Source organism: Mugil cephalus, chromosome 14, assembly GCF_022458985.1.
Source record: "Mugil cephalus isolate CIBA_MC_2020 chromosome 14, CIBA_Mcephalus_1.1, whole genome shotgun sequence".
Classification (NCBI taxonomy): domain Eukaryota; kingdom Metazoa; phylum Chordata; class Actinopteri; order Mugiliformes; family Mugilidae; genus Mugil; species Mugil cephalus.
In genome coordinates this window covers 21,137,902-21,152,810 of record NC_061783.1, presented here as the reverse complement: position 1 = coordinate 21,152,810, position 14,909 = coordinate 21,137,902, and the positions used below count along the sequence as shown (strand labels likewise).

General features: G+C 40.4%; 1 protein-coding gene across 1 annotated transcript; it reads left to right on the top strand.

Annotated features, from left to right (window-relative positions):
- Positions 1 to 54: 54 nt before the first annotated feature.
- Positions 55 to 9,658, top strand: psmb8a (proteasome 20S subunit beta 8A). The gene is made up of 6 exons (XM_047604813.1): positions 55 to 517; positions 712 to 853; positions 3,435 to 3,546; positions 7,243 to 7,372; positions 8,326 to 8,530; positions 8,681 to 9,658. Exons 1-6 carry the CDS (start codon positions 368 to 370, stop codon positions 8,767 to 8,769), a joined length of 828 nt encoding a protein of 275 aa, XP_047460769.1. The 5' UTR covers positions 55 to 367; the 3' UTR covers positions 8,770 to 9,658.
- The last annotated feature ends 5,251 nt before the right edge of the window (positions 9,659 to 14,909 follow it).

Here is a 14,909-nt window from a genome sequence, read left to right as displayed (position 1 = left end):
CTAGAGACCGATTATGAAATAGTATAAAGCTTTCCCATTGGTTAATTTTTGGACTATCGTTTCAACTTCGGTTGAAAAGTAAAGCTTTAACCAAGATAAGTGATCTTTACGGGGAAAATCAAAACCATGTCTAGTAATTAATTATTGTATGTAGAATTTAAGTTTTATGTGAAAAATGTGATTGAAAATACTGGACTGATCACATGCAGCCCTGAAAAAAACTCTTTCACTTTCGAATTCTTTGTGCCGTACAAGGAAATCATCAGGGTTACCGATCCCTCTGCTTCGTCTATCGCTGTCGTCGGGATAAAAGGGTTTTTAGTCAACTAACTGATAGAATTAAATAACAAAAGTAATTTAAAACGCAATGGCTCTTTTCGATGTAAGTGGCTATAAGCCTTATTCTGAACTCCGCAGACAGATTTTTCCAGCAGGAGCGACGCATCTTGCGAACCGACCCAACCACTACTCATTTGGTACAAAAACACAGGAATTTGCTGTCCCATTGGGTGTAGACGTGAGTATAATTTCAGTAAGTTAGCGTCAGACTCGGCGTTATCAAGTTATTGTAATTTATGTTTATTTTGACAAGTGACTGTCAGCAATTGCTGGATGATAGGGTTACGCTTCCTTCTGCATACAGGAGAAGCGCCATAAGCGCCATAATACACCATGCGTCCCTCTGAGTTCTCTTCTTTCGTTTCATTTCAGCCTGCAGGGTTTCTGAAGTCGTGCAACCATGACGGAGGTGTGTGTATTGACCTGAACCACGGCACGACCACCCTGGCCTTCAAGTTCAGGCATGGAGTCATCGTGGCTGTGGACTCCAGAGCTTCGGCAGGGAGTTACATAGGTAGGCTGTGAATGTCTGGTACTGAATCAGAATCAGCTTTATTGGCCAGATATGTGAACACATACAAGGAGTTTGACTCCGGTCACTTTGCTCAATAGCACAACAAAAATAAAGAACAACACTATAAGCATAAAAATAGAACGTATGAAGGAAGAATAGAAAAAAACTGTACAACATAAATAGACTTTCAGAATTAAAAAAATAGAATATACATCTATGCATCTGTATATAGTATATACAGTGAGTATGAACATGAATATGAACAGTGAATATGAACAGTGGTAATGAGAGTTATTATGAGAACATTCACATGCTCTGTGACTGCTCAGAGTTCATCAGAGCAACAGTCTGGGGAAAGAAACTGTTTTTGTGCCGGGTGATTTCACCGGCCCGCTTCCTGACCCTGGACTGGTACAGGTCCTGGATGGAGGGAAGGTCGGTACCAGTAATCCTCTCTGCTGACCTGACTGTCCTCTGCAGTCTGTCCTTGTTCTGTCTGGTGGCTGATCCAAACCAGACCATGATGGATGCAGTGGACCTCCCACATGGGGGGCGGCTATGGCTCAGTAGGTGGAGCGGTTAGCGGTTCGATCCCCCGAGTGTGCCATATGCCTTGAGCAAGACACTGAACCCCTAGTTGCTCCCAGAATGTGTGTGTGCTGAGTGTGCTGTGTGCTGGGGGGCGCCAGTGCTGAGAGTCCAGATGCTGGAAGACTAGATTATTATATAATCTTTATAGAAGATGATCAGCAGTTCCTGGGGCAGGTTGAACTTCCTGAGCTGACGTAGGAAGGAAGCTGGGCCTTCTTCCTAACACAGTCAATGTGGTAAATGGTAAATGGTCTTGCTCTTATATAGCGCTTTTCTACCTACTCAAAGGTACTCAAAGCGCTTTTACAGTCAGAGACACATCCACCCATTCACTCACACACACAGCACACTCAGCACACACACATTCACACACCAGCGCCAGTTGCACTGGGAGGAACTAGGGGTTCAGTGTCTTGCTCAAGGACACTTCGGCATATGGCACACTCGGGGGATCGAACCGCTAACCCTTCGGTTCATGGACAATCCGCTCCACCTACTGAGCCATAGCTGCCCCCCATGTGGGAGGTCCACTTCAGGTCCCGTGAGTTTGTGGACCCTAGGAACCTGAATGAGTCCACGGCAGGGATGGTCCTGTTCAGAATGGTAAGGAGATGGGTGGATGGGGGTCTCTTCCTAAAGTCCACAGTCATCTCCACAGTCTTGAGTGGGTTTAGCTTCCCCTCTGTATGCAGACTCGTCCCCGTCCTGGATGAGTCCAGTGACGGTGGTGTCATCTGCAAATTTGAGGAGTTTCACAGAAGGTTCCCCAGAGGTGCAGTCATTCATGTAGAGGGAGAAGAGCAGTGGGGAGAGAACCCACCCCTGGGGGGCGCCAGTGCTGAGAGTCCAGATGCTGGATGTGAAACTTCCCAGTCTCACCTGATGCCTCTTGTCAGTCAGGAAGCTGGTGATCCACCGACAGGTGGAGGGGGGCACAGTGAGCTGGGACAGCTTGTGGTACAGAAGCTCAGGGACGATGGTGTTAAATGCCGAGCTGAAGTCCACAAACAGAACCCGTGTGTAGGTATTCCTTTTGTGATGGAGATGGTGGGGGATGTGGAAGGTGTGAAAGTACTTTCAAACCTGGAATAAAAGACAGTCAGTGCGTTTACATGCAGAGCTTAATGAAGCAATGCTCAAAATTTAACTTTCTGACTACAGTCCTTGTCCCAGTTTACATGCAGTGCTAGAAAATGGAATAACTGTTCTCCTCTTCCACACTAGGTGGCGATACGTGTCTTTTCAGCAGGATAATACCACGTTAATATGGCCCGATTTCCGGTTGACCTATTACACGATATAATAAACAAGAGTCGTTCATGCAGCAGACTGACATTTCAAACAACAACCAGACGGATAATAGTAAATTTTTTTATCTTGTACGTAATGTTTGCGCTACTTCTGGTGCAGGTAAGATCTGCGTTATCCCTCAGACGGCTCCGTTTCTCTCCTTCTTCTTCTGCGATTGACTTTCTTTCTGTAACGACAACATGTGGTATTGTTTTAAAATTACTTCTTTTTTATTTTTTTATTTGTGGAGCTTGCTCTGATGCATGCACGATTTAGTAGATGTGGCTTTCCAGGTCTAAAATCTTAGTATAGCTAACACTTTTGTGTGAACAAACACATAATTTCAGACACAATTAATTAGCCAACAACATACTAGGTAACATATAGCTAGCTAGCAGTTGCTTGCAAGGATGAAGTACCTCTCAAAGTCAGTCTTTTAGAGAGACATTTCAGAGCACATCAAATTGCAGTGCATAAAAAAGCTGCAGCTTCTAAAAAAAGAATTGTACCTAATATTATCACATTTTTGGGGAATTTTAAATATTTCAATAAACATTTTGTGCAGAGATCATAACTTGCAGAGGTTGATTAAACCACTTATAGTGCACACATGCATTTCACAGAAAATCTGAAATCCACCGGATAATGTATTTCATGCTTTATTTGGGTCTTTGGGACATTTTTTGTCATGGTTCTGCAGATTCAAAGGATGCCAACAAGGTCATTGAGATCAACTCGTACCTTCTCGGGACCATGTCAGGCAGTGCTGCAGACTGTCAGTACTGGGAGAGACTTCTGGCCAAAGAATGCAGGTATGTTGAGTACTTTACTGTATGTCTTTAATGTTTGTATCTGTTCATCTAGTTTCAGCTCAAAAGTTTGATCACCCTGTATGGGCAAATATCTAGACAGATGCAAACATCTGCATTTTCAACATTTATTAAAAATCAGTAATGAATGAAAAGTCCTTGTTGTAATCATGTACAGCAGCGGTTTTCAAAGGTGCCTCCCCTGGTGGGCACTAGAGGACTTCAGTGAAGGTGCAGCGTGAGAAAAATTAACATGAAAAAAAGTGTAAACATCTGGTTAGCTAACTACATGCATGTGAGGGGCAAAATGGATCGATTTTTAGTAGGTTACCTCAAGTGAAAATTAAGGAGGACACACAGTCTGGGGCGAACAGAATGGAGGAAGTTTGATCCTGATTATTTAAAGTTTTGCTTTTCATGTATTGGTCCTGATGATGCATGCACAGTTTAATCACGCTGCACTTAAAATTTGACTTTCTGAATGCGGTCCTTGTCCCAGTTTACATGCAGCGGAGAAAATCGAATAATTGACTGGAACATGTCCCCCTCCTCCACACTAGGTGGCAGTGTGTGTCTTGTCAGTGGGTTAATACGGCCCCCTTTCCACTTGAGCTGTTACATCAAATGACAAACAACTGGAGTCGTTCATGCAACAGACCAGCATTTCAAACAACAACCAGATGGATAATAGTTCAGCTCGTTAATCTTGTACATCATGTGTGCGCTACTTATGATGCAGATAAGATGGCACTATCCCTCTGGTGGTTCTTTTACTGACTCTGTTTACCTTCTTCTTCTGTGAACGACTTTCTGCGATCTTTTTGATCTGGGGTCAAATCCCAGCGTAGCGGTTGTGGAGCATGCCCACACCCGTTGTCCAGTTAAAGTCCAATAAATGCATATACATGGAGAAAATCTATTTTCAATCACATTATCTGTCTTAGTTGGATAAGAAGAACTCCAATATTAGTCAGAGTAACATGCACTTTAGTTGTCCAGTTAGATTCGGATTAAGGCAATAATTTTTTTTTTTCACGTGCATGTAAGCGTACTGAATGTCATCTGCAAAGAGGTACTAGTTAATGACAGTGTTTCACCCTCATATTGAAACTAAGCACCAGAGTTTAAAGACCAAGTGTGTGTGGCATATACAAAGTATCAGCAGTGCAGTAATAATAGTAATAATAATGTCTATTTGTGTGGCACAAGCAATCTCATTCACAACACAGACCAAGAACATAAATGAATTACAAGGAATTGTAAATATTAACATGGGTTACTGAGTGTGTTTGTTAAGAGACTTAAGACTTATTCAACTATTCAGTAGTCTGGTGGAGCAAGTTTTTACTTGCTCAGAGATGCAACACAGGCCAAACAGGTGATAGTTAAGGGGAGAAAAGTCCTTCATAATGTTTTTTTTGCTCTTGAGAGAGGGATAGCGCTGTCTGCAAGGTCATGGAGTGAGGTCAGAGGGCAGTTACTGATCCGCTGTCCTGTGTTGGTGACTTGCTGTAGTGCTTTTGGATCAGCTGCTGAGCAGCCTGCATACACTCTAAGGCAATACGCTAAGATGATCTCTATTGATCTTTGTCAAGTGATGTCACACTCGCAAAGCTGTAGTGCATTTTGGGTCATTAGTGCTATTTTTGTGGTTAAAAAAATGGTCAAAGAGTTGTTCTAGGTGTTGGCTAGCTGCTAGAGAAGTGGAGGAAACTAGAAAAATAGACCCCATTATTGTTTAAAGATATGACAGCTGAATCAAGCTTCAAGCTTTACAATTCACACAGAAAAAAAAAATAACACTCAAAACATACAGAAATTAAATTATAATAATGTGAAGTCAATTATTTGGTTTTGTATAGTACAACTGAAATGTTTGAGTTTTTAATGCATTTGAACCTGCTTTAACAATAAAGTGCGTATATGACATTTTACGCAACTCTAAACCCTCACAACCCTAGTCTTACTGACTACTGTTCTTCAACACACTATCAAGCCAACAGTGGATATAAATCAAATGAAAGTGAGATATAGAGACCAACAAACTATATGTGACAATAGTGCAGACTGAAAATTATGCCATGATCATTACAATATCATTACATGATGATGATCAGATGATGATTTGTGACTTATTTTATTTTTGTTTCCCCTGCTCTTTGGTGCTGTTTCAGTGGTTTTGTGTGTTTTCACCTCTGGCCAAAATGAGAACAGAAACTGCACCCAGCCATTGGAGAAGTGTCCTTGAGCTTCAAGGGATTCATAATTTCTAAACTCCTTAAAAGTATAAACACATATTTCATATACCAGATAGTTTGTGATGTCCAGGGAAGAAGTTGAAGGCAGCAGTCCTGCTTGCCCTCAGGTCAAACGCATCGATATTATTTATAGTGACCAACTTTTACAAGTGCCAGTCCCTGGCATCATTGCTGAGTTTGTCCCGGTATCTGCTCATTTTTCTTCTATTTTTACGTTTTACATCTTTAGTTACCTGTCGTCTAGCTCCAGCAACCCCTGCAACCCTAGTATGGATAAGCGGTAGTGAAAAAAAGGTGAGATGAGAAGAGGATGAGATTATTTGCAGGGCACCTCAGTGTTAGTTTCTGGACCTCATTCTGGTGGGCAGATGTAACTGTTTTCCCTGTATGCTAAGGAGTATGCTATTGGAAGAACTAACTATCATTGTAAACTAGCTATACCAGGTTTAAAAAACAAACAAAACAAAAAAAACAGGGATGATAATAATGAAAGATTTAGACTTCCTGTGAGTGTGGAGATTTTATTTGAAAGAGGTTGTTTAGCTTATCCTTATCCACCAATAAAGTTGTAAGTGTTGGTACTGGAGTTAGTGGTGAGATTGCCCTTGCAGTTAATTTGCTGAACTCCTGCCACATCCACCTTGCGTTGTTATCCATTAAGTGGTCCTCAGTGCTTCTCTGAAAAAAGGCATCTAACTCACTCTTGTGGTCCTGTAGAGGACAATGTCCCCTGACATGATTTTCTTGCTAAAGATACATCCAATAAACCTGAACGACAGAGGTGACGTTGGTGGGTTCCAGTGCAAAAGTAACTCGACTTCATTAACTTGATTTAATGCAAGTACTGGCAGAGAGGTAGAGGGGTTTTTGACTATTTGCAGACCATTTTCTATGCCCCGTGGCAGCTGTGGCAGCCCTGCTCAAATGGCATTACAGAAGTCAAGGCAAGAGATGGTTGATGCCTGAACAAGAAGTTTTGCAGCATACTCAGGGACCTAACCCCTAATTTTAGGTGATACAGTCCAAACGGTAAGCAGCCTTGTATTGAATAATGCGAGTGGTACGCCTTTACAATCTATATGCAGCATAACCTAATCACAAGAAAAAGTAGTCTGCTGAAGCATTTATTATTGAGGTTATCGGATTTACAGAAGACTCCCAATATATTCAACTGAATTTATTTCACACCAGATTATAAGGACATACCATACAGTCAATGGGACACTCAATAATATAAAATAAATCATGGAAAATGGATTAAATGGATGAAGATTTGTCAGGGTTGCATACCATTGTGATTGATTTTCCCAGTTTACTTAATAAAAATGAAATGTTAAACCGTTAATAAACAGTAACAATATGAAGTCAGTTAACATGAGCATGATGACACCACACACGACTGGCAGATAATGAGTCTTTAATCTGTTATTGTTTTGTGCAGGCTGTACAGACTGAGAAACAACCACCGGATTTCTGTGGCTGCTGCTTCAAAGCTGCTATGTAACATGATGCTGGGTTACAGAGGGATGGGCCTCTCCATGGGAAGCATGATCTGTGGATGGGACAAACAGGTAAACTGCATGTGTGTTTGACAGAGGATACAAGTCAGGTGGTGAGCTTAATCACTTATAGCGCTTTCACACCGAAAGTAGTGGATTGACACAGGATTTTCAGACCCAGGTCAAACAGCCTTTGGTGTGCTTTCACATTGCGTTTATATACAGCTCAAAATTTGACTTTCTGACTACAGTCCTTGTCCCAGTTTACATGCAGCGCAAGAAAATCTGATGGGAATATGTCCTCCTCTTCCACACTAGGTGGTATGATATGTGTATTTTCAGCCTGTTAAGCCTGCTTTCCGGTTGACCTATTATTATTTACGAGCACGTAAACGTACTGAATCACTGTGTCCCGCACAGAGCCCAACATCTGCTGCCGAACCTCCTTTTCTCCTCAGATGCAGAGCAGCCCACGGATCTCACGGACTTGCCAGTGTGCTGCCATGATCGATAAAAAAAAGTGTGCCATATCGCTATACAAGCTGTATAGAAACACAGTTGCACATGTATTCCCTAATAGGTGTGATTTCCCAAATATGATGTAGGGCTAATTCATCTATGCGCTTCCATCAACGATTGTCTATCAACACATTTGATTTGTTTGATTGAAAAAATGGACAAAATCTCTGCCCTTCAGAGATCGGTCTCGGAGAGACCAACAGGACAACTGATCTTATGGGAGTAGACCAAAACTTGTACCAAAACTTGTACGTCAATGTCATGGTGTAAATTAGCCGGTCAAGCCAAGCCATAAATACAGCTATGCTCAAAGGAACTCGAAAGGACAATGGAAGTGAGTGTAAATTAAAATATGTTTTTTGTTTCTGTCACTGTAGTCATATTACAAATTAGTGATCTTTTTACTTTCTAGAGACATCATTCATGAGTCATCATTGATCACGTCTGTAAGTGGTGTTTTGTAATTCATCAACCATGTGTCAGGAAAAACTCTATGTGTTCTCCAGGGCCCTGGTCTGTACTACGTGGATAATAATGCGACCCGTCTGTCCGGCCGTATGTTCTCTACTGGCTGTGGGAACAGCTATGCTTACGGCGTGGTGGACAGTGGTTACAAGGAAGACATGACGGTAGAGGAGGCGTATGAACTCGGCCGTCGAGGCATTGCTCACGCTACACACAGGGACGCCTACTCTGGAGGTGTAGTCAACAGTGAGTACAAGAATGAAAGTTTTAATCTAATATAAAAATCATGAACAGTCTAAAAACATTTCCATTTTTATTTTTAGCCTGTGTGCACAATCGGGATACTGTATGTTTGTTCATCTCTATTTTTCTTTCTTTTGCATTTTGTGTATGTAGTGTACCACATGCGAGAAGACGGCTGGATAAAGGTGTGTCAGGAAGACGTGTCAGAGCTGATCCACCGCTACAGAAAGGGAATGTTCTGAGTTTGACTAATAAAACCAGATCAATGTACTGAATGTGCTGAACATCAGTGGTCTTACAAAATATACCATTAGCTCAGTTTGTTTGGTGCATTAAAGTTAACATTAATTGATAAAGTATGCATCTAATTATGGACATATAATTACTTTTTTTCTACAATGATCAAAATTAACCAGAAAATAAGATGGAGTCATCATCCATTGGAGCATTGGTTAATACTAGATTAAGTGTGTGACACACCAAACTGGCATCAGTAAGTGTCTGTGGGCAGAATTTTGATAGTGTGTCTCACACTGTTAGCACTATTTGGATACATCATACTGGCTTTTCACAGACTATTGAAAGAGTTGTAAGAGACGTTGTAAGTCACAAAACTATATATACATACATATTCATATTATCCAGAATTTCAAATCCAGAAATATCTCCACAACAACATGGTCGTCTAGAATAAACAAACTGATCAGTTAATTCAGGAGAGGCCAGCTTTATATAATGGTTTGTTGCTCATGCTATCTTACTTGCCTCTCAACTAAACGTAGCTCTTCTTGTTTCATGGTCTGTCAATGTATATGCCAGATGTCATTTTGGTGTTCCCACACATTTTGTAAGAGCATGAAATGCTACACATAACCATTTCTACGAACCCAAACTTTCTTCAAGTAAATCGGGTTAAATGTAATTTTGAAAAAGACATTTGTTTCTTGACAGTGCTCCCGTTACTCATATTTGAACAGTTTTCATTTTTCCTTTTTTTCTTTTTTCTTTTTCTTTTTTTTTTTTTGCTGGATCACAGTTCAAATAAAATTGCCAGAAAATTGTGGATTGTCCTAATAAGATAAGCCATTAAAGTAATTCCATCACTCTAAATAAAGACTTTTGTCCAATTCATTCATCTGTCTTTTAGTTATTTACATTTAGAACATTGTGCTTTTGAATACTTGATTCTGATTGGCCGATCACAGGACGTGCATACACATTGAATCACATCACTGTGTGATGCCATCATGTCACCAACACCTTCTTGAAAGGATGCCATGAAGAATTAAGGCAGTTCTGAAGGCAAAAGGGTGTCCAACCTTGTACTTAAAAAAGTGACCGGTGAGTGTGTGTGTGTGTGTGTGTGCCCATGATTTCTCTTATACACTCTACAGTCTGTCATATAACTTCAATCAGCTATATCTTGTATTATTACAGTCATGTGGGAAAAAAACACCCTGGTTTAAAATAGCTCATAAGAGTTCAATTTAAGAGACATTTTTTATAGTTTTCTTGATGATAACCAAAATCACACAATAGCTATGGCATTGTACTGCCAGAAACAGTGCTTTTAGGCATTCCATGTTTTCTTTTCTGTCTGTTAGTCACATAATACACATAGGGGATAGTACTTCATTGCATTACGATTGTTTTTGATGACTGCAGCCATCCATCTTGCAGTGCTCTCCACCAGCTTCTGACATTGTTCTGCTGTCACAGCAGCCCATTCCTATTGCAAAAAAAAATGCAGAATTTGTTTTGTTTTGGGGCTTGTGGTTCTAAATATTGAGTTTGATGATCCATAAGTTTTCAATTATATTTATTTCTGGTGATTGATTAGGCCAAGGCATTGTTTGAATGTTCTGGTTCTCCATCCAGGCTTTAACTGACCTTGCCATGTGGCAAGGGAAATTGTCTTCTTGGAAAATCCAGTTCCACCCATACTGAAACAACCCAGGATCACTGATCACCGATCCACCCCCATGTTTTACTGTTGGGGCAGGACAGTCTGGTTTGCCGGCTTCTCCAGGCTTCCTTCTGACCAGTAAGTGGGCTGGAGTGGGCATCAACTCAAAATTGGATTCAATGCTGAAGAGAACCTTAGCCCAATGATCAACAGTCCCTTAGCAAAGAGTAACCGAGCCTTCCTCTGCCTTTTGTTCATGAGGGCTTCTTCCTTCTACCACCTCTGTTTATCACCTTCGTCTTCTGCGGGTGGCTTTCTTGGATGTTTTGGGGTCACACCAGTGCAGCGGTTGTGGAGAATGCACACATGCGTTATCCTGTCCTAGTCTGATGAAACCCAAATTCCAATCACATTATCTGGGTGTCTTAAGGTAATAATTCGTTTTTTTTCACCTGCATGTAAACGTACTGATTGGTGTAGGGGCGCTCTCTATATTAACAAGTGGAAAGAAAAGGAGGACGCACTGAGGGGCTCGCTCTACCTAGCGCTATAAAGTGATATTTAAGTGATCATATATAATCTCATCTCATCTTCCATACCGCTTATCATCACTAGGGTCACAGGGTTGCTGGAGCCTATCCCAGCTGACATCAGACGAGAACCTCAAATATATAATTATTTATCTATTTATATATCTGGGCCTCACTTGGGTTAGTTGGGCTTCAACTCAGAATGGGCTTTGCTTTTGGGCCCCATATGGGCAACCCATGTGGGCAGTAGATGGGCTGAACTAAGAATGGGCAATAAATGGGCTCCAGCTGGCGTCCACTCTCCATATTTTTTCCTTCTCCGTTTATTTTTATTCATTTATTTTAAATTGTAATATATGACAAGACAGATTGGACAAGGTGACATGAGAATATGAACAAAGGCAGATTAAACATTAAACAATTTAAGTTTATTGAGTAAACAAGTAAGTAAACTTTACAACATAAATTCAGTACAGCCTAATTGAATTGAATTGAAGTGCTCAAATTACGTTTAAGCACACACTTGAGGGTAATATTGCGATAATACAACAATTACCAACAAAATAAAGCGTATAATTAAATATATATTCATGTCATTAACAACAAACCGATCCATTTTTGTAGCGTATTTTTCAGCCGTTTCCTGCTCCAGCTCTGACAGTTACAGTGTTGCCATGGAGATGGATACAATGTTGCCACAGATTTGACGGAGCAATATTTTTAGTGATGAGTCAGCCGTGCTGTAATGCTGATTTGATTTGAGCACGTTCAGAAATTGGACCAATGAAGCAACAGCATCAGTGCACTTACTGTGAGTTGTTAGTTTTGTGTTTCATTTATTCTGTAACTAGATAAAAAAATAAATCTAATCGGTTAGACTTTATCGAAGTCTTTAGAAATGGCATTATTGCTGATCTTACTATGCAGTTTAAGTTCAAGTGCTGCTGCTTTTCTTAAGTTAAATTTGCTTGATGGCTTTAGAAATAATAATAAATGAAAAGATTAATATGAAAAAAAATATAAGTAGAAGTGTTAGTAATTTGTCCCTGTTTGGATGCTTTCAATTGATCATCAGTTTCCAGGGCTTTGAGTGAGATACCAGTATTTTTTTTAAGAGTGTGTTTTTTAAAATAATATATTGGTATTAATCTAAAGTTCTGTTACACCCACCACATGTAAGAATAGCAGAAAGAATGACAAACAAAAAAATACAATTCACCACATTTATTTTTAAATACAATTCATTAAATCAGAATCAGAATTACTTTATTGATCCCAGGGAGGAATATAAGAAATATATGTATAACAATATGTACAATTATAAGTGAACCTGTGTTCAGAGTTGTTGCTCTATGGGGTACTGCACAGAGGGGAAAAATTATTGCACATGGTGAGAATGTATAGGGAAATAAATAAATAAATGAAATAAATAATGAAAATAATGAAGTGAAGCATGTGTTATTGCACAATCTCAGGATCTGTATAGTTATAAACATGGGTTATTGCAAAAAAAAAAAAAAAAAAAAAAAAACTATAAACTATAACAAAAAAACTTCATACTTCAAGAAAAAAAGAAAATTAGTCCACCCCAAAGGGCAATACCCCATATCTTTTTTGCCCACTACCGACTCACTTGCCAGGGCGGACTAGAGAAAGGGGGAAAAAACGAAATAAACCAATGGAAATTAAACCTCCAAGGCAAGAGCGGCCAGTGGCCCCAATGCTCTAGATGGAAACAAATATAAATCTTAAAATACTTAGTTACAACAGTTAAAATACACACTGATTAACATTTCAAATTATATCCCTATATAACGTTTAACATACCTGATAAATTGGGTGATTATGTCCTAATGGCTACCAGCTGCATTCAAGCCAGCAGGGACACAGGTCTAAAACACAAACAGGAATTGTCACCCACATGTAACAATATAAAATAACACAAGCCTACCAATATTCCTGTATTCTTCTGTCCACCAGCTTGAAATGAGGTGTGCTGGAAAAGAACCCAAACCAAAAACAAACCATCTTTTCATGAGTATCTCTTCATCAAACTAATGCTTCACAATTTGGTTTTACAGATTGTGGCAGGCGGGATTAGTGTGCTTGACTGCAGTACTTCTAGTGGACTTGCGGAGGCCCTCCTCTACCACTGGGGACTCTGCTGATTCCAAGTCGCCTTCTTCCTCTTCCACCCCTGTAAACTCAGATCCCAACATAAACTCCTCACTAGAATCCTTTTCCTCTCATGTCCACCCTTTAGGGGGACGAGACCCAACTATCCCGTACATTATTCCGGCCCTTCACCACATGGTTCCGGACTTACACCAGGTCGCCCTCACTCAGTGCGTTTACATGCAGAGCTTAATTGAACTATGCTCAAAATTTGACTTTCTGACTACAGTCCTTGTCCCAGTTTACATGCAGCGCAAGAAAATCGAATAACTGTTCTCCTCCTCCACACTAGGTGGCGATACGTATCTTTTCAGTGGGTTAATACCACGTTAATATGGCCCGATTTCCAGCTGACCTATTACGTGATATAATAAACAAGAGTCGTTCATGCAGCAGACCGGCATTTCAAACAACAATCAGACGGATAATAGTAAATTTTTTAATCTCGCACGTAATGTTCGTGCTACTTCTGGTGCAGGTAAGATCCGCGCTATCACTCAGAGGGCTCCGTTTCTCTTCTTCTTCTTCTGCGATCGGCTTTCTTGGACGTGTTTGTTCCGGGGTCACACGCCAGCGCAGCGGTCGTGGAGCATGTGCACACGCATTATCCGATTGAAAACTCGAATTCAATCGCATTATTTGGGTGTCTCAATCGAATAATGAGAACTCATGAACTAATGAGATTTTAATCAGAGTAACGTGTTTACATTGTGATTCAAAAAGTGTTAAGTGTTGGAGTTATTTGACAGAGTTAGTCAGGCCCCTGGGCTTCAGTCCAGGTAACCCTGTGGATCAACTAATAGTTTTTTCTGCTGAGCCATTCTTCCATGTGTTTCTGCTGGTCTCACCAGTGATGGACGCTGTATTGTATGGCGAGTTTTATGCAGATGGCAAGTACAAGTCAAACTTACGGAAAGAATAATATTAAATGAAACGCGGTGTTTAGAATGAAATATCTACGGAGAATATATAGGCTACTTTTCTGTGCTTTGTTGTCGCAGGTACTGAACAACTAAATGTGTGGGATTGTAAGGCTAGCTAACAATTTAATATTAATAAGCTGAAAAACGGTTTCCTACATTATCCATTGCAATTTACCAAGTTTCATGCATGCTTGAAGTGGTGTAAAAGACTTACTTGGAGTTACTTGTAGCCATGTTCATCAGCGGTTAACTGCCAAGAGACAGCACAGAAACCAAAAGCAGGTCTCTGTGTTAAATCAACTCCCACAGAATTGATTTTAACACTTTTTCAGGGTTTATATAGCTCCACACTCTGCAGAGTTAAATTAAAGAAATCTGAATGGATGCAGTTAGGGGCCAAACAAATGGAACCACGGTTTCATCATAACATATGTGACTGTACTGGCCCGCTGATCTTTGGTGGGAATAGCCTGGGTGTATTTAGAGGACACATCTGTTAAAATCAGTACACTCTCTTTCCCATTTCAGACAGGTTCTAAAACCATGAAGTCTATTGCTATGATTTCATGAGGCTGAAAAGCCTGCAGACTGCCCATAAAAGGTTAAACATTTGGCTGTACAGTTTTAGCCAGAACACATTTCCCATATCACTGACATCATTCCTCTACATCTCTGTACATATTGAGCCAGTAGCAACGAGAACATACCAGCTGTAAGGTACGTTCTACCCCCTGATGTCCATGGTTATCATTCAAGTGAGTGAGAACATCTTTCTGCAAATACTGTGGCAACACAAACCGGTAGGTTTCCTTACCACCCTCTGGAGAGTTGAGGCTGCGGTATAGTAC